Source organism: Anoplopoma fimbria, chromosome 24 (genome assembly GCF_027596085.1).
Source record: "Anoplopoma fimbria isolate UVic2021 breed Golden Eagle Sablefish chromosome 24, Afim_UVic_2022, whole genome shotgun sequence".
NCBI lineage: Eukaryota > Metazoa > Chordata > Actinopteri > Perciformes > Anoplopomatidae > Anoplopoma > Anoplopoma fimbria.
In genome coordinates, this window is record NC_072472.1 from 10,448,706 (window position 1) to 10,472,041 (window position 23,336).

At 38.8% G+C, this 23,336-nt stretch overlaps 2 protein-coding genes across 2 annotated transcripts; one reads left to right on the forward strand and one right to left on the reverse strand.

Moving 5' to 3' along the window:
- The first annotated feature begins 2,192 nt into the window (after positions 1-2,192).
- Positions 2,193-9,669, forward strand: il13ra2 (interleukin 13 receptor, alpha 2). Its single transcript, XM_054626354.1, has 9 exons — positions 2,193-2,214; positions 2,393-2,568; positions 3,890-4,046; positions 4,141-4,261; positions 4,496-4,680; positions 4,864-5,018; positions 6,229-6,384; positions 8,507-8,610; positions 9,450-9,669. The coding sequence occupies exons 1-9, from the start codon at positions 2,193-2,195 to the stop codon at positions 9,523-9,525; spliced, it is 1,152 nt and encodes a 383-aa protein (XP_054482329.1). The 3' UTR covers positions 9,526-9,669.
- A 5,269-nt stretch (positions 9,670-14,938) lies between these two features.
- Positions 14,939-22,731, reverse strand: LOC129113726 (transmembrane protein 47-like). The gene is made up of 3 exons (XM_054626181.1): positions 22,405-22,731; positions 19,254-19,394; positions 14,939-15,856 (listed from the first exon to the last, which is right to left on the reverse strand). Exons 1-3 carry the CDS (start codon positions 22,625-22,627, stop codon positions 15,675-15,677), a joined length of 546 nt encoding a protein of 181 aa, XP_054482156.1. The 5' UTR covers positions 22,628-22,731; the 3' UTR covers positions 14,939-15,674.
- Positions 22,732-23,336: the final 605 nt, after the last annotated feature.

The following is a 23,336-nucleotide window of genomic DNA, read 5'->3' on the forward strand; positions in this document are numbered from 1 at the left end:
TTTGAAGAAATGACTTCTGCCCAGGAATCTATCCAGGAAAAAAAGCAATGTCCAGGAAAAAAGCAATGTCTCAGCAACAGAAAATGTGTAATGTAATTTCTGATGTTATCCTTTCATGATGTTATTACTGTGTGCAGTGGCAGGGAAGAGAGATACATTGCGTGCAGTCATTTTGGTGGTTTGAGGCACGGGAGCGTTGATTTAACTGTATAGTTTTCATTTACAGATTTTATATTTCACTTAGTTCACACTTATTTTGCCACCCAGCTGAACTGTAAGCTGCCGTTTTAGCACGAAAAACAATTGGAAGACGAAATCGCTGCCGCTGAAGAGTTGATCCAGTATTATGACCAAACTTGAGCATTAAGCCAAAACCAGTTCTGAGGTTGTGTTTTTGTAGAATTGGATAGTGTGTCTTGTTATAGTGCGTGTGACAGACTCAAAGGTATGCACATAAAACCACTCGTGATAACAATCATGGGTTCCCAGCAGGTATTATTCCTGGCAGTTGATTCATCGCCATTCTCGGCTACGTTGGCTGAGCTCCTCCTCCGAGCCCAGTCCTCCTGCACCAAACCCTTCAGAGTCTCAGCAGGGTTTCTCTTTAGATTAAGTGAAGCCTAGGCCTTGTTTTGTTTTTCATTGACTGTTCTGCCCTTAGATTTTTTTCCTAAGAGTTGTTTCCAGCTTCTGGGCTTCCCCTACCGATCCATTCTCGGTCTCTCCTGCCACCAAGTCATCCTGTCCCGTCCCATCAAGATGTATCTTCTTACTCCCTTCCAAGTTAATCCAACAATCTCTCCAACCTCCTTGCATCCAGTCCTGTCCTGTTTCCCTGTACTCAAAGCCTGCATGCCTTGTTCTATGGTTCTGAGTGATGTGTGCTTAGATGATGTGCTTGGATCAGCCAGTCCTGTACAAACCTTTTTTTCTGGCTGTCTGTTACCTGTGTTTACATCCTGCTGCCTGCCAGAGTCCTGTCCTGCCTCCACCTGTTTGAATTGAACTTGTCTTTCATTCAGCTGACAACCACTGCATGCTATCTGCCACATATCTGTCTGCATTGGATCCTGGTGTTGCCAATAACCTGAATTGTGACTCTAACCTTTACTCTCGACCTCACCCACATGGTGTATTTCGCCACAGACTACATCAGGTCTGGGTTCACACTTGTAGTTTATGCTTCGCATGCTCATCTGGTTGCTGACGAACTCATCACTTGGGGGTGTTGACTGGTGTGAATGAGGGATGTTTAAGCACTGTAACCATGGCAACAGTGAGGATAAGCCAAATAAATGATATGGGATCACGGCACGAAAGCACTGGACTAAAACACACAGATGAAAAGATTGATTTAACAGCAACCAGAAAACCTTTCATTCACCGACGTCTTCTTTGTGATTTCAAAGTTTTAAATCTGTTGCACAATCACTTCACAAAATTATAATATAAGACTTTCAGGTTTCTAATCGAGGAATTTGAGACAATATTTCTCACGATTTGAATATGGTCTGTGTTTGTAATAATGTCAATAAGGTGTTATTGTCCCCAACAGAGGGAGGATTTCAGTGGAAATGTTGTTTCATCCATTATCCACGTCGCTACGGGACAAGAGCCAACATGAAATGAGTATAAAGTGAAACGAATTACTTTTCTTACAAAGCAAAGGGGGTTCTCTCTCCGTCTCCACCCTGTTAAGCTTCCTCCTCCTTGGCACATTATATTTGTATTCGCACCAAAACATCAGATATGCGGATTCGCTATTACTGGTCTATTGCCTTCAATAGAGTGAGACTCAGAAACACGCACACACACAGTATAACAGTCCACCCACGCTGTCAGAGTCCACCAGCCCTGCCTCAACCTGCCTCACATTCACGTAAGTTCATGATTAAGTCTGACAGCTTCATTTGTTCGAGCGATATTTTATGTAATATTATATCAACCTCGTTTTGTTTAGTTTTTTTTTGTTTTTTTTATGCAAATGAATACATTACAAAGTAACATTTCATATAGCCTACTTTTTTTTTTTTTTTTTTTTTTTTTTTTTTTTTGTTCTATAATATAGACATTTTTCCAACTAGTTTTTTTTTTTTCTTCACAGTGTCTTGGTGGTTAAACGTGTACACATTTGAATGGCGAGTAAATCGTGGCTGGCACTGATGCTGCTCTTCATAACTTGTCCGCAGAGCATGCATTGCAACGGACCTAAAGGTTAGTCCGGATATGTTTACATCAATTATTAATTTATCAGTCGCATGCCACTCCTCAATTGTGTCATTTTCAAATGCAGAGACAATCAGAATGAGGTTTTGTGGAAGATGGTGCCTGTTATAAAAAACACAGATTGAGCATTAACAGGCTAATAATAAAAACACAGTACACTCTGTAGATTATTATGTGTTTTCTCTTGCAGTGGATCCTCCTGAGAACCTTGTGATATCAGACCTTGGTCATCTTGGACATCTCCAGATTACATGGAGCCCCCCAGCCACTTTGATGAATATGACGGAGTGCTCAAAACTATATCAACTGGAGTACTTCAACGCATACAAGAACAGCTGGACTGTAAGTGCTTACCATTTGATTCAAATATAACACAGGGGCTCTTAACTTTCCTTATCTTCTGCCAGAAATGATCAATATAACATGGCATTATCCGCTATGTGAATGAGGCAATTAAAGGGATGAAATTCATCTCATACCTACATGGTATGAGATCCAGACATGATTATTCGGATTAAACAGTTGGATTAAATTACGTGTTTGATGTCACTGTGGAAGCTGCTCCACTACATGCAACCCCAATTGAATATGTAATAGTATGTGAAAGAATGACGTGAAAATAATAAATATTAACTTTAGTATCCTTAAACTTCCGAAATCAGCTGCTTCACTCTAGAATGATCTGCTGCATTGCTTTTATTATGGAGCTTCACAGTGTTGAGTCACTGATTCAATTCTGTAGAAACTGTACCAGGTTTATTCTTTGGTCTGTCTGGAATTATTCAAATGTCAGCATACATACATTAGAAAGGAAATCTGCTCCAGCTGGATTTAGTGATAGTATTTAGTGTATGGAGCTATAATCATCATGCTTGAATGTGTTTTAATATGAGAACACATTCAGGTGGCTTCAGATTCATACAGTCTTGTTTATAATCTCTGATTATTCCAGAAAAAGGTCATCCCTTAAAAAGAAAGACTTCCAACACTGTTCAAATTGTTTTCAAGGAGTGGCAGAAGTCCCCTTTAGCATTTTGTTAGTCAGTTTTCTTCTTTATTTGTTTGTTTGTGGACAAGCCAAAGGCATTACTCATAGTTCTCAGAAAACTTTTTGTCATTGTCATCTCACTTGAGCAAGAACTAGGTTTTATCTCTGCCTGCAGGATGTTGATTTAGCAGGAACAATAGTGTAGGACAGTAGTGTTTCCAGTGAATTCTGATGTCATAGAAAATGGTCATATCTATGCCTATGGTGACAATTATATGACTAAGACTATTGGAATGATTGTGCATAATTTGAGCTCTTTCACAGCCTCATACAGAACAATTCCAAAGAGCTGCTATCAAAGCTTGAGTTAATTCAAATAAATATGTTTCCCACTGCCCAGTCTGATAGTGCATTTATTGTTGGCAGGATACTGAGAGATTCTCATTATACTTGAATGCTTCAGGACATGATCTTCTCGAGTGAACAACTGAGGCAACAAATTTCAACAATAACCAGCTTTAGCACCGCGTCAGGTTTCCCAGAATAATTTCTCTCAAAGATATTCAAAATTGGGAAACAAACCTTCCGTACAAAGGCATCTCTGTTGAATCTTTGAGCGCAGTAAATATAAGTAACTGTAATCTGAATAACAGGATTGTGTGTCTTGATTGGCAGGCTGTCAGGATGGTTATGACGGATTACAGTGCCCAGTTTGATCTGATGAAAGATGTGAGAGTGAGAGTGTACACCTTGCTGAGCGGACCCTGCACCAACGGCACTATGATCAAGAGCACGAGCTACGCTGAACTGGTCCAGAAACCTGCCAGCAAAGGTCAGTGCTCAAAGTGTATAGATAGTAGTAAACACATCCGAATGAGATATTTGGAATATGTATGAATTGATTTTATTGGCTTTTCTACCTGTAGGTGTTGTGGAGACTGCAGTCAAGGACTTTGTCTGTGTGTACCATAACAGGAAGTACCTGGAGTGCAATTGGGAAAGAAACCCAAACTTGCCGGCAAACTCAAAGCAAAATCTATATTTCTGGTATGTTATGGGCCCATCAAAGACATTTTTAGCCATTTTATCAGAGTACTGTCGCACCACCAATGTGGTTCAGATCAAAATATCTATTAGATGGATTCCCTTGAGCTTTTGTAAGGACAACCATTGTCCTGAGAAGATATGAGGTGGCACTTTGGATGAAATTCCATTTAATGTTCTATCTTTATTTTGTTGTATAGTATGTGCAGTGTGTTGTATGGTCTGTCTCTTCCCAAGGCACAAGAGGCTTGAACAGGCAGAAGAATGCCCGGAATATCTAATCTCGAGTGGAACCAGGAGGGGCTGCAATTTCACAGCAAAATCCCCCCCAGAATTCACTGATATCAACTTCTGTGTAAATGGCTCCTCTCCTGAAGGCCCCCTGGAAACTACATTCATCTCCTTGCAAATCCAAAACCAAGGTACATGAATGTTTGCCTTAACATGCAAACTCAATGAGAGCGTAGTGATTATCATGGCCCTCATGTTTTACCCTTCGTATGGGTTCATTACATGCTGGGATCTCACCAAAATATACTTGTTTTCCCTCTCAGCTTGCTGTCACAATCTGTAATCTGTACATCATTGTTTTATTGTTTATGCAGTGAAGCCTGAAACCACAGCTAAGGTACATCTGCAAACAGGTACAGATGTGCAGCTGAAACTCCAGTGGGAAGGTCCAGTTGGGAGCATTCCTGGACACTGCCTAGAATGGGAGGTGGAACACAATCAAGAGGGACCTGTTGGGAAAATTGCTTCGGTACGTAATATGAGCATTTTTGCATTGTGTTTTTCGATGTATAGTTTTCCAAATTCTGTTGATTGTTCAGATGCTAAAGTGATAGAAGTACTTCAGAACCACTTGCAGAAAAGAGGATTAGGCTGCTGTGAGAGGCATGTAAGCATAGAGAGAAGGGACAAATAATCCCTAAACTGCAAAATAATATTCTCTAAATGAGTGCAGATAAAACAGGCAGACATGTTAAAAGATTGGATGCAAGAATAAGATTGCAATCAGAGTCCAGAAGCAGGCAGATATAACAGGCAAAATAGTTACCCAGAGTACACAAGGCAATGAATGGCGAGCCAGCAAAGAACAAAGAAATTGAGGTGGTGTGAATAAGGACTGAACAGGTGAGCAGGAGGTGAGAGGTGAGTGCAGGACAGGTGAAACTAAACAGGGCAGAACAGACAATCAAAGAAGATGGGAAAACTCCCAAGAACGGGAAGCAAAACCAAACATAACACACAGGGAGGAAACACTAAACAAAAACCCAAGACCACAACATTTGTCATCATTTCATTTCTTCTTATATCCAGGATTGTTCCCAGAATTTCTGTTTGGAGATTGCTTTCCTTAAATAACCTGTGTGGCAGTTATTTGCTTTAGTCACCCCTCTTGTCATGCAAATACTAAATACATGCATAGCAGAACAGTAAAATTAAAAAATACCTCAACACCACCATCATTAAAGAAATGAATACTTAGACCATGATGACATTGAATTTTTCTTTTTTTGCACTGCAGTTTTCACATATCTTTTTCTTTTACTGCACTTTTAGAGCATTCCTTTTTGAAGTTTTAAAGTCTAAATAGACATGGAGGATCATTGTGTTTGTGGTCATCTATATTAAATGGCTCTTTAGCTTTGATTTAGCCTTGAGACACCCATCAGGGTCTTTAGCTGCTAGATGTTAGTCTTTATTTCCCCGTTCACAAATTTTGTGTGTGTGCAGTTTGGTGCATCACTGCTAAAAAGTGCTGGCTAATGTTGTTAAAAGCTGAGTTAATGAGAGTGGTGGGACTTAACCAAATGTGCCATAAAACCAAAACCAGTGAGCTAAATGAGACTAAAGAAAGAAATGTTGATTAATGCAACTTAAAGCCATTTTAGGCATTGGGCTATGTGCTTTGACCCTCTAACTCAAATTTTTGTTTAATTCAAATAATTTCTTCTTTGTTATGACAGCAGGTTATTTCAACCAATCAGATGAGCCTAACTCTGTCCACCAACCATGACAATCAGAGAAACTGCTTCAGGGTTCGGTCCAAGTTGAACAAGTACTGTGCAGACAAGGGCTTTTGGAGCGAGTGGAGTCATCCGACATGCAACCCAAGTAATGATGTTTCAATTTACCACAAAACTGCAGTAAAACCAGTGTTTTATTTTTGTCAATACAAGTAAACTTGAAAATATAACTTCTAGCATGAAATCAGTTCATCGAATTGTGACAAACAAGCTTATTGTGAAGCTTTCCCAGTCAATCTTTGCCTGGATGTTTCCATGAGATATGTGTAGCAATGTGCCACAGACATAGAAATTTGAAAGACCTTAAGCTTTTATGATTCCTTAAATTCCTGAGAGATTTACTTCTTGGGCGTTTCTTGAGGATTAATTCAAAGTGTTTCCAGGTGTAGAAATTACAAAATAAGCCGTGAAGCAACTTTTTTGTTTAGCTTTATCAATGCGGCCTCATGAGCTACACTTATTTTTTGGATCGCTCCTGGAAGACCCTGAAGTCATTATCAAACAGTAAGTTTAATTATGTATTTTTATAATTACTTTTTTTCATTATATTGCAAAACATAAATTGCATTTGGGTGTAATTTATGGCATATTTATATTTCACATCAATTAGGATTCTATGGATAATTTAAGACAAAGTTGTTGGAGCCATAAATGTAGTGACATTTTGTGGAAGTGGCATACTTATCTGCTTTATATGTCAATATCTAATTTATGTCACTTCAGCAGGTGTGTCGAAATAACAATTACAGTTCAGGCTCTTAGACAGCTTTAAAGCATCATGGCCCTTTTACAAAATCCCAAAAATACAAACAAATATAAATCAGAATCTGTGCAAACTTTCTAATTTGTCCCTATTTGTTTTGGGTTTTTTACAGCCACTGATCCGGCAGGATGAAGAATCATCTTCTATTTAGGCTTCAGAGAGGATTTGCAGCATCCTGAACAAAATGTTATGTTGTGATTATTTTGAGAGATTTAAGCACGATAACCACTAGCAGAACTACAAATGTATTTTTTGAGCTTCAAACATGAGACATCCAGTGGCCTCTATTGCACCTTGTCTCCAATTATTTGTGGCAATTTTATTAATTTTGAATTTGTTTGGAAATGCATCCCACTTAAAGCACCTTAAAGCTGGTCTGGTCTCCTCATGTAAATCTATTTTTTATTTTTAAATGATCTGTTTATGTTGAGTGTTTGAATAAGTTCAATAGAAGGATGCATCTTTGGATGACAGAAGAAAATGCTGACTTGTTGCACCACTAGCGACTCAAACTACGTCTGTTTACGATGTATCCTTTTGTAATCACCTTCGATATAAAGATTGGAACATCTAAAGAACATTTTAGTCACTCGAGGTGTATTACTGTATTTTTGAAGGTACTGACTAACAAGTATGATCTACCTATTTTTGATATCTGTTTTTTTCATGTTGAATGGTTCTTGTCAAACGTCTTGCCAGTTTAAATTCATATTCGTACCAAAACCAAGGAAATGGACATAAAGTATCTGTAGCTTCAGCTTGACTAATTAAATTCATTGCAATTCTACTTTGAAGCATCACAATGTTTTTGCATAATAAAATGTTTGATTAAACTGTGCTGGTGTGAGTCTCCTTCATCACACTCCAGGTGGCTGATAGCTGTGTCCCACAAGGGTCAGTATTGGGGCCCTGTTGTTGTCTGTACATAATATTTATTTTCCTACTATACATTGCACTGTCTATTTCTATGCTGACGATAGCATCTTGTAAACTATTGGTTTTACTGCAAATCATACCTGTCTTCAAGTTAGTTTGCTTTTGTGACTTCCAGATCGCAATTTAACATTTTCTTGACACAAAAAATAAATATGTATTTCACAAAAGCAATTAGCTTTGATGTTACTCTGTGCTGTATCTATATGATACTAAGAGAAAAAGGTCTACTTGAAGACAGGCACGATATAGTATAGAATGGTATAGATGGTATCGTCAGCATAGAAATAGGTACTATATGTGGCTGTTTTAATTAGGGTGTGTGATTACTGCTTAGGGTCCAAATCTCAATTGAAATGTAAAGTAAAATTTCTTATATAAAATGCTGTAATAAAACTAATACAATACGTGTGGATCTAAAAAAATGTCCAAATAGGGATCTTCTGCTTTGTTTAGACATTGCGTAAGGTTCATTGATGTAAATAAACCTGACCTTGTGTGTATTTGCTTGTTTTAGAGAAGAAAGAAGCTGCAACTGAACCAGGATGGGACATGGTACCTATCTATGTATATATCGCCGTTGCCATCATCGCCATACTGGTGCTGTCGCTGTGTGTGGGGGCAGTGTGAGTAAACACCATATACAATATGGCACTCTAAAAATATTAAGTTAGTCCCGTATTTCCAGTGAAATGTATTTGAAATGGTTGATAAGGCTGCATAGGATGTTACAAAAAATAATAACATTTATTTGGAAGTCAGCTTCAGAAAAACAGAAATCAAGAGCATTGTTAGACAAAGATTGAAGGACAAGTGGCAGAAGCATTAGTAGGAAGAGATGAAAAGGACCATGGTATCACAGAGTTCAAAGGAAAGTGGAAGGAACAGGAGAGATGAGACAATCATATTAATAAGTAGATTTGGACACAGCCGATTAAACAGTACACCAAATATAAGTAAACATAATACAGGCAGATGTGATTATTGTGGGTAAAAGTAGAGCATTTTACACAACATTGTCTCAAATATTAGGAAGAAATAAGGCATTTGATTCAAGACATCAAAATAACTCACAAAATGAGTGTTATAATTTACTATTTAAGTTCCCTAAACTAATTAATATGATTGAGAAGCTATTTGTGAATATTTTTGTTGAATATTGTAAATAATACACATTCAAACTCCATACCAGTTGGTGGCGGTAATATTTGCCAACTGCCAACAAAAACCAAAGATGAAAAAGAAAAAGAGAACCCACCCAAACGCACATGAGAGAAGATCTCCTCCAGGGCTTTCTGCCAGAAATCGCCTTAGGTTTAGGTAACAAACATACTTGGTTAGGTTTAGGAAAATATCATGTTCTGGGTTAAATTAGACCCTTCCTGTCAGAGACTTCTCCCAGGTGCTTTTGGACACTCAATGAAATGAGAAGATAAGCTCACTGAAAACTGTGTTTCCATTTTAGGAGGACCTCGAGACGAGTGAAGAAGCCGAACGACTCTCTGCTCAGAAATTCTGTTCTCACAGCGACGGAGGCCTAAAAAGACAAGAAAACACCTCTGTCTGATGCTTTATTGTAGAATTCAACCTCTCTCATTTTTCAGGGTCCCTGATTTAAAATCACACAATGAAGCTTTTAAAGATGCCTCACAGTCATCACCTGAGATTGTAAGCCCTGAGGATATTACATGTTGGACTGAAGGGTTACAGCGAGTTACTTCATAGGCTACATGTTAAAAACAGTATTCCATTAATCGAACATAATGCACTGCGCTTGCCTTTTATGTATCAAATGCTTGAATTAACAAAAAATATGTTAACTGGAATTGTATGTTTATGAGTGTTATTGTTTTGTGTTTTTGTTTTTTTTATAGTTGGCTGTTTCTTTTTGCCCAAACTCTTGGGAGCTGATTTAGTCAGAAGAGATGATTTTGCAGATGTTTTGTTCAGGAGCAATTCAGTGTTCTTTGGGAATTTGTTTGATGTTTTACTATTTTCCCAATCTCCTTCCAGCTGATACAATCATCAAAGGTTCACTTTATGTTGTGGAGAAATGTTCTATTTTATAGGGTTATTTTTGTTAAATGGTTTACTTTTTGCCTCAACTCTTGCCAAATAGTTCAGACAACAATTGTTTTTATTTTTATGTCTAATTCCAGTGTACCAGGATAATATGTTTGAAGTGGTTTTGTGCTATGTCTTTCCTTCACACTGCAATGTTTTTATCACATAGTTGTTTTTATCATGTTCATACAGAAGAAATTAGTATTTCAGCTGCTTTTAATGCCAAGAATGCTTGCCAATTCTGTCCTAAAGTGTTATCATTATACTTCAACAAGACCGCAATGTTCTGTAAGTGTAAAACATTTTTTTGTTGAAATACAATACACAATACAAATGTAGCTTTCATGTTTTCATATCCAGTGTGACTTCCTTAAGCCCTTACTGTTGGTGTCCAAAGGTTCAATATCATTTCAACCTATATGGTTTAACTGCTGTTAACTTAAGGAATTTCTCAGCAATGACCTCCGTTTATATTTGCTGTCTACAATCGAAAGATAATGCTAAAATGCATTTAACACAGTATACTGTTTATTGAGATTTTAGGGTTGTATGGTTAACTTCATGTATTTTTTGTATTAACCAAATGTCTACCATGCTACTGGATATCAGCAGTATTTCTTTCTTACAGATTGTATTTTCTATTTCAAATAAAGCGTACTGTTGAAGGCACTATGAGTGGTGGTTTTGTGAATTACCTTAAGACTGTTTATAAACGGATATTAAGGGGATACAATGACTTAATTAAAGTGTCAGTGTGTTTTTCAGGTATTGATAATAGCAGCTGAACCTGGAGAAATCTTCACAATAGTTTAAACCTTTCCTCGATAACTTTCATCACTAACATTAAAAAGTTTGTATCCTCTGTTGACAGCAGAAAACTTTTTTCTTAAAATGAAAATGGTTCTGTAAAACATAATTACCATCTGCCTTACCTTGTCTGTCATTACTGGAAGAGCTGGAAATACCTTATAATCTCTTTGCTTTTCACCGTTGTATAAACGTCATGATTTATTTGTATAAACAGGAACAATGATAACACCCTCTGCTGCAATATGCACATTATGTTTATGTAGTTGTCTAGTTGTGTTTTCGCAGAATCTGATTATTTAAAAAAATTCTGATAAGTCAACTATAATACCAGCTATGGAACAACAGTTTCATTCGTATGACATACAATTTAAATTCTTAAAATCCCTTTAGTAAGCAGTGGCTCTCATTTAAACGTATATGTTGTAACAACAGTTGTTTAGAGTTATGTTTAAAATATCATGCATTTAAAATATTTTTCATATGCTTATAATACTATTGTTCAACTGTGACATACTTGCAAGTTGACAGAAATATCAGTGTAAGGGAAGAAGAAGCAATGGATTATTATTTATTTATATGGTGCATGGCGCAACTTTTATAATGAAATATAAAACTTATGAAGACTTTTGTGTGTATAAGTAGTTAAGGAGACTTTATTTTTGTTATAGCTCTCGGTGCCCTCTACTGCTCAGATAATCTATAGCACCCAACACCTTCCTAGATGACCTGTGTGCAGCTGTTCATATAATTGTTTTTCATTAAACATTTAATATGGATATGTTTGCAGATGTAAATGTGATGAAGTGGTTATGATGCCGCTAGTCACATACAGGCTCTCTCATTACCTTTATGTTCGGGTATTTGCCTGAGGAAGACCAAAGTTGGATTGAAACTTTGTAAACAAGGAAGCTTTGATTCAGTGTGCATTTATGTTTCTTTTGTATGTTCTTTGACCTTAACAGAATACTCGATTCTGTTCATGTACATCTTATCAATCTGCAGTGCAAGCGTACATTAATACAGAATTTCCAGTGCATGATATATTTTTTTTCATGTTGGGAAGTGACCATCTGGCTCCAGGCTGACGGCTGTTTTTTAGTGTTTGATCCTACATTCATTGACATCCACAAGGTCAGTTATGCAGCTGACAGCTTCCCACACTAGGTCGCCTCATTCACACCTGACTGTCCATGTGTGTGTGTATGTGTTAATGTGTAGTTGTGTCTCTCTTGGTAACTCTGTTTGGTTCATTGGTGGGACAGAGTTCTTCTATGATTACTCAGCAGAGAATAAATGAGATAAACATCAATAAAGCATGCACACACACTGATAGTCCTCATTTTAATATCATGGGTGAATTAGAACTGCTAAGATTATTTGAAAGCAATCTCTGATTGCTGCAGCCTGGCTGCATGACAAAAGAAGATAACTGATGAATGTGGGAGGAGAATGTGCTATTGACTGTTTATTCACACAATGTTGGGTATACAGTGGCAGTATGTGGGTTTAACGAGACCAAGAGGGATGCAGGGCAATGAGCAACTTTCTCTCAGGTTAATATGTAATTTTGGTGGAGCCAAGCTTGATAGAGGATTGGTTGGAGGGTAATGTATAGCCCAGGTGTTACTTTTCATTCCGTTTATCTGCTTCACTAGTCTGCAGAGGACGTCCACTCTTGAAGATCACAGGAAAAGCTCGAACACTTCAGGTTTGCATTTATGATTGGATATCTTGCATTTTTATTACATCTCTGCAAAATCTTATCAATATAACAATAACTTTCCTCCTCAGGCACCAGGATGTCAGAGCCCATCTTTGTCTCTGTCCCCCAGGCTCAGTAACTGGAATCTGTCCCTGCAGAGTGAAACAGTGCAGGGCCTGGCTGGTTACTGCACCCAGGGGCCAGGCTTCTCTCCAAAGGACACATAATCTTCCCTACAAATACACTTCACACCCTTGCTTGTCCAAACAACTTGAGAGAAAGATCTGCCAAGCTTTGGTTCTGCTTTCTCTGCTGACATAAAGTAAGAGTGCTAATCCTCTGAAGTAGCGGGAAAAACTGTGGTCATATCCAAAGTATGCATAAATTAGTGCATGGTGCTGCAGCGACTCAGAATTTTTCTTAAAATGATTCTGCTTGAAAGTGTATGTTAATAATATGTTTATATATACGTTTGATATTAACCATTTTGAGTTGGTGTTCCAGGTCAGTCTAACTTAATTCTGGTGCTTTCATATCTGTATCAGGACAAACTTAAAGGTGACGTGATTCCATGTTTGAATGCAGGCGTAGAGCTTGTTTTTCTGCCTATCTTAGCAAAGAATATTAGACATACAAAAACTAAATTATTTATATGACAGATGCTGTATATTTTTTCACAACATTTTTATAGAGCATACAGAAAAGAGTCAAAATAAACTGCTACATAGGGCCAAAGCAAGCCTGCGTTCTAAATTGCATACTTTTTACGTTATTACTATTAGTTCATACTGCAGCTGGCCTTACAAAGTACGTATTGTTGAATGCAGTATGCACTCATACATACCACACATACTACTTCTTCAGAACAATGCACCTCAAATGTTGACACTTTTGCTCATATTTCCACCAAGCAAAGGATTGTTGGTCCGGTTAGCCAGAATAGCATGCTGGCTTGCATACTGCAAAATGCGACCGGATGCAGTAGGACATCCTGGTATTTTTTGGCACACTATATATTAGGACACACTAAATCTTTTTTTGGCATACTGGCAAGTGAACAGAACAAGATCACAGGGCAAATGAGCAACTGGCACTTCTGTTTTTGAACATTGTATTTTGTGAGACATTTTATTTGAGTGCATATTCCTCGGCAAGTAATGCAAGAAGAGCAGAAACTGTGTGGGTGTTGTGCTGGGATTGAAGAGCAACTGGCATTTTGACCTTTACAATGCACCAATAAATGAGTGAATAATCTAAAACCCTCTTTAGCCTAATAAAAGCAAAGAAAACTTGCTTTTGAAACACTTTTACATATAATCTGTATCACCTGTTATACTGTATGTGTTTGTGTATCTTTTACGAGTGAGTAAATGTTCTTCTACAGTAGAATACCTTTTTAATAAGTTTTAAATGTGCTGAATCAATGTTCAACAATGTGAAAACATCCTCCACATTGTGCTCTCCACTCAAGTTTAACTACAGACAACATGCTCTACATGTGTGTGGGACAAGAAAGTAACGTGATCACATCTGTGTAATGCTTCAGATACTGTACGATGTGCCCTCTACAACTGCAATTGTGTTACCACGTCAACTTTAGCACATTTGAAAAGATTCCCAAGAGGTCACTGCTATTATAAGACAACCACTGACCTGGCACCTCACACACTCAACACACCACATAACAACATTCACAGGAGCCGTGTGTCAGGTTCACATGGCAGAGTCATTTGGGGATTTTTGCCGTTGGTGCTCTTGATTTGGGTTTAAATAATGTCCACAGTTTTCACACAGCAACAGCTGGGAATATTGTTTAATTGCCGTAGTTCCTTTTAGAAATTATTCGACCAGCTGTTGAACTCCTGGGGGGTAAAAGAAAGTGTGCAAAGGGAAACTTCACACCAGGCTGCTCATGTGTGGTATTGCCTTCTGTTTGACACAAAAAAATAATTAAACTGGCCTTTTGTTAGCACACTTGGACAAAAACAAGAATAAACTACCTACATCTACCTTTTGATCTGCAAACTAAAAGAGAAGCTAGATAAAGATTAATCCATCAACTTTATTTATCATCTCCCTGAAAGTCGCAAAGTTTAACTGCATAAATGCTGCCTATAGTTTGCAATAAAATCCTTTATGCTGTTTCAACCAGTGTGTCATACTTTCACACTTTCATCAACTAGCTGCAGGCTGGGGATGTCTCTTTAAATAGCCTTGGCTGGCTTCCTCTGAGGAATGTGTGCTCTGGATAATGAAAGTGTTTTGCATTTTTGTTTCATTGCTGTTTGGTGTCCCCCCCCCCATTTGAGCCATTTGAGTCAGAATACCAAGTCTTAGTACTGAAAACTACATTAAATCACACTTCTAATACTCCCAAAACTACAATTGTTTATTCTGGATTTTCCTTCATGTAGAAATACACTGTACACATTTACATTTTTAATTTGAGATAAAATAGTGTGAGTTTGCAAACAAACTATAAACACTTGAGAGCTCCAGCATAAATTGAAGCGGTCTAATTTACAATTTCTAATATCAGAGGGCCTAGCATTACTACATATGTTTCAGCTAGAACTCACCGAGGGGGAAGTTCATGTTTTTTCAATATTCAAAAAGTGTATGCCATAAATACATCAACAACAAGCTTGTCTTCGTGAAATGCTACAAAACAGAATTTAAAAAAAAGTCAGTCCCTTTAAATGTTCAGTCCCTGCACATTCAGGTCTGTGACCAGAATCTACGGTCCCGCTTCTCTAACAATAGAGATCCAGGTCAAATGTGCAGTGGAAACGTCCAGCATCTGTGGCTCACGCCTGTCCAGAAAGCTCTCTGTGCTTTAGCTCTGCCGCCTCATCCCTGATACCGGCAGGGCTGAGGGAGGAGGCGGTTCTTGGCGTCCTATTCATAAAGCCCTGGCCTAAATTGGACCTTCACAACCTGTCTAAAAATAACAGAGAGAGCAGGAGAAAAGAGAGAGGCGGGGGTCTGTGCTCGCATGCACATACGCTGTGTGCAGAGTGAAGAAAAGTAGCACACCTCCTGTATAGTAACTCTGTGTGTATGTCTGTGAATGTTTATCTATGTGTTTCCATTGGAGGTGTTTTGATAAAGGACTCAGTACATTGTGTCCTCGTACACGTCCGTTCGCAGGCAGAAGAGGATCCCTCCGCCCAACATGAAGATCGTGGCTCCCCAGCCGAGCCCGTAGCCCCAGTTGAACTCGTGATAGCTCTGAAGAACCGTCCCATCGATGAACTTGATCGGGTAGAGGACCAGAGCGCAGGCCTGCAGGACCACTAGAAACCAAAAGAGTCAAACATACTGTTACCAACACTACTAGACAACACTTATGTTAGAAAATACTAGTACAACCACCATCAGTACACCGTGTTCTACTACTACGACTTGTGCCACCATATTATCATACAGCCAGAAGTATCATAAGGTCTATAACAGAAAATACTGCAGGATTTACTTTTACCTGATGTTTTATTGCATTTGTGTCCTTTCTGCACTTTTAACATTTATAACAAACCTGTTTTACTTCTCGTTCTGGTGCTGGTGCTGCTTCCAGGAATCTCACAAAAAATGCACTATTCAGGACAGCTGCTGAAAAGGCAGAAATGTGGCTGTGTCTGGTTGTAAAAAAAAAGTTGAAGGATAAAGTAGTGAAGGTTTAAAGGTGTCTACAAAGGGAACCGAGAGTCGCTGAAGGTAACCAAATAATTGTTATATAAAGTGATTATCTTCTTCAAGTCTGTGTCTCTGTGCGTCAGATGATCTCATCAAAATGAGATGATTTTTTTTGACAGGAATAACAGGAAAGTTTGGGGGTTTTAGGGGGTTTGTGGATGAAAACAGGAAAACGTCAAACCAGGCTTTCAATTTGAGCCTTTTACTGTGATGCCTCAGTACCAAACCTTCATTGCTCTAATTAAATGGTGACAAACACTAAGCAGAACTATTTAATTACATAACAAACCATACATAAGAAGTTTGAGGAGTATATTGATTGATTTGTTCAGTTGATTACTGTGATGCTAACAAAATATCCATCTATAAAACTGTAAAATATTCAAATATATTTAGCAATGATGCATTTTGTTGACAAGCTTATATTTACTGCAACTTTTCGTAGCACGGTTAAACGGAGGACCAAAAAGTTATTTCTTTTGAAAGATAAAATGAAGTGCAATAACAAGTTATAAGATATGTTTTTTCATCAATCATATATATATTACTCATCCAGTCTGACACCAGCATAAAAGATGAAAATATCAAGTGAGTTCTAAGACACTCCTCCTTGTGGGTTTCTTGCTCTTCTTCGGTCTGTCTTTTTTCCCCTGACAGTGACTTAAACAGCACATTTCTGCTCTCAAAAGTACAGCATGTGCATTCACTTTATTCTGTTATAAATTGGAACAATTTTCTAACCATTGTTCTTATTCTTTTGACCTTGACATCACGGAAGGAAAATTTCTTTAATGTCTCAATCATGTGAATCATTTCCCCTTTGAATCATTCAGGACCATGAGCTACCAGTGGTGAATGCGTCATTATGAGGTGACGTGCATGTGCGCCATCAAAGGCCCACTGTGGTCTACACTCACTGCAGCTTCCTCAGCTCCCTTTAGTGCATGCTAGGTGACTCTTAAGGAAAGGACTTTGTGTGACCACGACTCCGCCTTTCCTTCCTACAGGACGGAGTAGAGGGGCGTACGGGGGGGGGGCAACTCAAGAATGTGGCGGGGTTGATGGAGCCCAGACTGAGCTCGCAGCCCACTGAGGTCATATTTCTGGACAGAAAATAAATACCACACAGCCACGGTCCTGCCAAGGGGCATTTATCAGAGTCCAACTGCTCTGCTGAGGACCGTGTGCCTGTAAGGAGACCTTATACTCCAAAGGCTCTTAAAGCAATTACACACAGGAAAGGATAACACAGCCTTCCCACGCGTTTCAGTAAATGGCTAACAGTCGAAGGCACAGCCGTTGAGCACACACTGGTCCTTTGTGACTGATGGTTTCAGAGTTCAGAGACGGAACAAGAAAGGAATATCTTATGTTTCCTTCAAAGTTAGATTAAACATTCTTCTACAGCGTTTGAACACATAATATTTGATTAACTATCTGAAATGCATGTTCCAGGCATTTCGTCGAATCTGTAGCGCTGTTTTCAACCAACGAAATTCTTTGTTGTCGAACAATTTTGTCGACTAATTTAATTTAGTTTCTCCGCAAGAATCACACAAAAGCACCACATTAAAACTTGTGTTCACCAGAGATGTTCTCATAAGTTTCTTGGAAATAAGTAAAAAAGGACAAAAAATTACTGATGGACTAAAGAAATCTTAGTTGACTAAGAACAAAATGACCAGTTAGTCTGCTAATCTGCTAAGAGGGGGCAGCACTACCAATCTATGAAATGGACCTTATTCTATAGAAACTACTAGATGTATTTTGCATTTTCTTATGCAGATTTATGCAGTTATTTATACTCTTTAAATCAAAAAATTTTTGGTATTGAAAGAAACCCTGGGATCTTATGAGGATTTTTTTTCATCTATCCACACACCATGGCTTTGAAACAATTCATGGGAAATGCAGTTATTCGCTTTTGCCAAGAGTAAAATGAGAAGAGTGATGCCGAGCTTCAATGTCTGTATGAAGCTACAGACAGCAGCAGGTTAGCTTAGCTTAGCATAAAGACTGGAAACGGGGGAAACAGCTAGCGTGGCTCTGTCAAAAGGTAACAGACCTCACCTACCAACCCCATTAAAGCTCACCCAATTTTTTTTTATTTTGTTTCCATCAAAACAAATATCAAAACTAGCTCTTTCCCCGTGCTCCCAGTCTTTATGCTAAGCTAAGCTAACCGGCTGCGGCTCCATTTTAAAACAGACAGAAACTTTCACTAAGAGAGCAAATAAGTATGAAACTCCCAAAATGTCAAACATTTTAAGTGTGGTCCACAGGCACGATGTAAAGAAGCATCAGGAGGGGAGTTATTTATGATGCATGACAGAATGTCTGTTTCTTATATAATATAATCTTATTTTTGAAAATCTGGAACTTGGCATGAGATAAGTAGCGGTAAGTGGTTAGTGTTTCATCACTGCTGTTAAAGTAAAATAGTCAGTTATTGCAAAGCCTGCATAGTGTATGGAACTATGTGTCTTGACTGCTTTGGTTTTAATTATATGTTTCATAAATAGATCCTCCCTCAGTAGTGAAATGGGCCTTCTCACATGCATTGCAGGAGAAGTGCAGTCCAAACATGAGGCAGTGATGGGTGAGGAGTCTGTGGTGGCTTTTTTTTTTTTTTTTTTTTTTTAACCCTCAGTGATTTCACTTTGTTGGTAAGTCTGCAAATTCTGTGGCTGCTTTTTTTTGTCTTGGCTCATGATCCGGCAGCTCCCCAGACTCCACACCACAGAAAGAATGAGCTCAACCAACAAGCCTCATTCAGCTGCTTCTTTCCTTCTGCGCCCTCCTATTTAATGTGAGCACTGGAACAATAAACCACTGTCTATATGGAAATTGCTGTGGTCGTGGTGAACATATATGTGCCGTCCTTTTTCCAAATGTGCATGATGTGTTAGAACATTGGATAAACATTCGTACAGGGCCGACCAGGCCAATGGTTCAAGTACTTTTGGAGGGAAGGCAGTAGAAAGGAAGACGAAGACGTACCTGCAGTGAAGAGCAACACAGCCACGGTGCGGTAGTGGCGCCTCTGGGTCCCCCTGCAGAGGGAAATCAGGGCCACCAGAAAGGCCAAAAGAGTTGCCACGGCACCGGTCACCAGAAGCACCAGGGTGGCAATCTGCCAGTCTGCAGGACGAGAAACACGCAGGTTAGAGTGCAGGGACAAAAGCTGCATTCACAGGACGGCACTGTTGAATTGAACCGCTGTGTTGACAAACACAAAACAAGAGCTGCACCCACAGAGTGAGGCGAGCGAAGCAGAACGGACATAAGCCTGCACGAGGGATGGGAACCTGATTAGTAACTCAGTAGCCGCATTGATCGGATTAAAACAAACAAAATGTAATACAAGTTATCATAAAAGATGCATGTTTAGAGGTTTCAAGTCTGTACTTCAAACTCTCAACAACAGCGGATGACTTGTAGATGACGATATTGAAAGCACAGCTGCATCCGTTGGAATACTGTCAATAATATTATATTTCATGTACAGGAATTTGAGGGATAAAGTAGTCCAAAAGTAAATCCTCATGTATTGCTGCTCTTCAGTGCAAGTTGGGTTTGCATTTATTCTCTCACAGTAATTTAAAGTAGATTATCCAAATCTCCGTCAAGGTTACACTACTGATTTTCACATGTAAAATAAAGCTAGAAAGATTCATTTTTGTATTCAGAGTGCTCAATACTGTGACATCTCCTCAAGAGTTTTAGCTTGTGGCTGTTGGCCTCTTCAGTGCAAGTTGGGTTTGCATTTATCCTCTCACAGTAATTTAAAGTGGATTATCCAAATCTCTGTCAAGGTTACACATATTTCTACTGATTTTCACATGTAAAATAAAGCTAGAAAGATTCATTTTTGTATTCAGAGTGCTCAATACTGTGACATCTCCTCAAGAGTTTTAGCTTGTGGCTGTTGGCCTTTTACATGTCGGGTCAGCCAAGACGGGCTTTTAACAGCTCATTTTTTCTGTTTGTTGCTCCTGGTGGAAAAGTTAAACCTGTCACTTCCTCTGCGTCAAATTATTCATCCTCGGAAAGACCTACACAACACTAGGTTGTTAAAACGGCACATTTCTAAAAGCCTGTCTGAGATGAGCTTTACTGTCTATTCAGTAAAGCCCTGACTCAGAGTCTGAAACCAGAAATGTATTCAGACATGCTTTTCCATTCCTGCCTTGCATTGTGTATTCCCTCTTTGATGTCCCACTTGTCAGTGGCAGAAGAACGTAACACTCGAATCAAAAGGAGAATTTACATTTGATGAACAATCTTCTCTTTCTCACAGCTCTTATTGTCGTCAGGATGGTAAAAATGTACTTTTCTCCACTGACACATCTGATCTTGATTTGATTCAACCTCATGAAAAACCAAAAACTCTAACATCTTTTACTCCATTATGTGGTTAAAATTCTGGTTTTGTCTTTAAAAAAACATCTTCTCTTTAAAGAATATTGAACACTGTACTCACATCACAACTGTATTGAAGCTGTAAGTCATAACACTGTTTTTATCCGCATTATTTTAGCCCAATTACGTCACTCCAAAGATAGACTGAAACTCAAGAATCTTGGGATAGGTATGAGAATGTGTGCATAATAAATCTGCTTTGCCTTTTGGTGAACTACCCCTTTAACCCCAACACGCCCCTCCACTGTTGCTCTGCAGACACTCAAAGCAACAAACCCGCCTCCTATTCACCACAACACATTCCACAACCAGAGAGGGGGTCAGCCACCCCAAAGCTGCGTTTGCCCTCCTCGCTGGTTAAATAGCACCAAAAGTCACTCATGCTTCTCCAAATACATTAACAGCTAAGATATAGAGTTGGCGACCAATGTTACAAAATGTTCTTTAAATCTATATTAATATGGTTTGCTTTTAAAGTTTTACTCTACTCCTAACAGTCCACTGCTGTATGTTTCATATAGAAGTAGCTCCAGCCTACTGTACCAGCCACCGGCTAAATGATGGTAAATATGGTGCATTTAATGAGGATTTTTCTTCCCTAGGAGGAGAAAGCAATGGGGTTTAAGGCATAAATACTCCTGTCATGTGGCTTCTCTGCTTGACAAAAAGGCAACCTGGTGAGTCCATGATGGGGAAAATGCTGAATGTGTCTCTTCAAAACCCACTCATTGTGGTTTGAAATAGAGATTATGCTTCTACATCGCATGTGATCAGTTTTCTGTTACTTCTAACATGGAAACTGACATTGAATGAACTTAGAAATTGTAATAAAGCATCCATGTCACTCATGTAAAATCAACTTTTACATGTGACACTGATTCACCAGCCCTTTTTGTTAACTGATTTACCATTCATAACAACTCTAAAAACACAGTGGTGATTGAAGCAGCAGCTTGGTTTTTAAATCAAACTCACTCTTGCTTGTGAATGAATCAAACCTTGCTTCACTGAGCATCACTATGTGATTGACACCACGTCACTGCTCTGGAATGAACAGAGGACAGCAGCAGCAGCAGCAGCAGCAGCAGCAGCACTATGAACCCAGATCAGCTGAACAACAAGCCAACTATAATAAACTATTTCTGAGAGATGGTGGTCAGAGCTGCTAGTGTACAGTTCAACTAACATTCCTTTGTTTTTGTCAAGCATAGGATGTGCAGCCTTTGGTGTAGCCCTAATAACAGACCCCGAAAACTGCTCCTGAAAAACATACTAGTTTAAAACCACCCAGAGTTACTTACACATCCATTACGCATTGTAAATTTAAATGACAAAATATACAGGTGATAATGACTTCTGAGATGACCTAAGAAATGTATTTTCCTTGTGGCTATCCTATTCCATAATACTATTGTCAAGTACCAGTCTTGCACAAATCAATTTAATGTCATTATATGGTTATTGCTGCTGATTTTATGCTATTAATCTATTACTCTTCCTTATTGTATTTCCACTAAGGTCTGCCTTTATGTTTTTATCTGACAAAATCTCAGTTTTCTCAAAAAAAAAAAAAAAAAAAAAGTTTTTTTAATTATTACAACTTTTATTTTATTCTCTCTCCAACAACAACACCCTATAACTCCAAGGACAAACACCTGTAAACAACCCCCCCCAATAAATAAATAAATAAATAAACCAAAAGGTGCGAAACACAAACACCGGCTCCTACCAGATGTGAGGGTGGAGAAGCAGCTCCACGGAGCCTCCTCCTCCTCTGCCGGATCCCGTGCCTCGGACTGGGAGCAGGACTCCCACAGAGACAGGGAGAAATGGTCCGCGGTGACCCAGGCCGGGCTCAGCAGAGCCACCACGTCCAGACAGAGCGCCAGGAAGACGCACAGCAGGGCGATGAGCTTGAAGGGCCGGAACACGCACACCTCGTTCACAGACATCTTCTCAGGACGCGATACGCCGCCGCAGGTCGATCACAGTGGGGACGAGCTCGCTGGAGGTCCGTGTGCGTCCTCACCCACCATAGCCTTCACTGCTCTGTGTGTGTGTGTGTGTGTGTGTGTGTGTGTGTGTGTGGTGTGTGTCCAGCTGGAAAAGTTTAACTGGAGGCATCCGGTTGGATTGGGTTTTCAGAATAATCGCTCCTCTGTTGGGACAGGTGGTAATGACTTCTGATGTATTTTCCTTGTGGCTATCCTATTCCATAATATTATTGTCAAGTACCAGTCTTGGACAAATCAATTTCATTTCATTATACAGTACCAGTCAAAAGTTTGGACACACCTTCTCATTCAATGTTTTTTCTTTATTTTTTATTTTTTTTCTACTTTGTAGATTAATATTGAAGACATCCAAACTATGAAGGAACACATATGGAATTATGTGGTAAACAAACAAATGCTCAACAAACCAGAATATGTTTTATATTTTAGATTCTTCAAAGTAGTTGAATGAGAAGGTGTGTCCAAACTTTTGACTGCTACTGTAGATATTTGACAATATAAGAAATACAGAACATACACTTTTTTTTTTTTTTTTGGTCATTGTCTTTATTTGTGTTATTTTAAAAAAATGTGGCCAAGACAGACCATAACATTTTACAGTTGAAAAACTTCTCAGAGCTTGCTGGTGGAGAATGTATGTAAATGA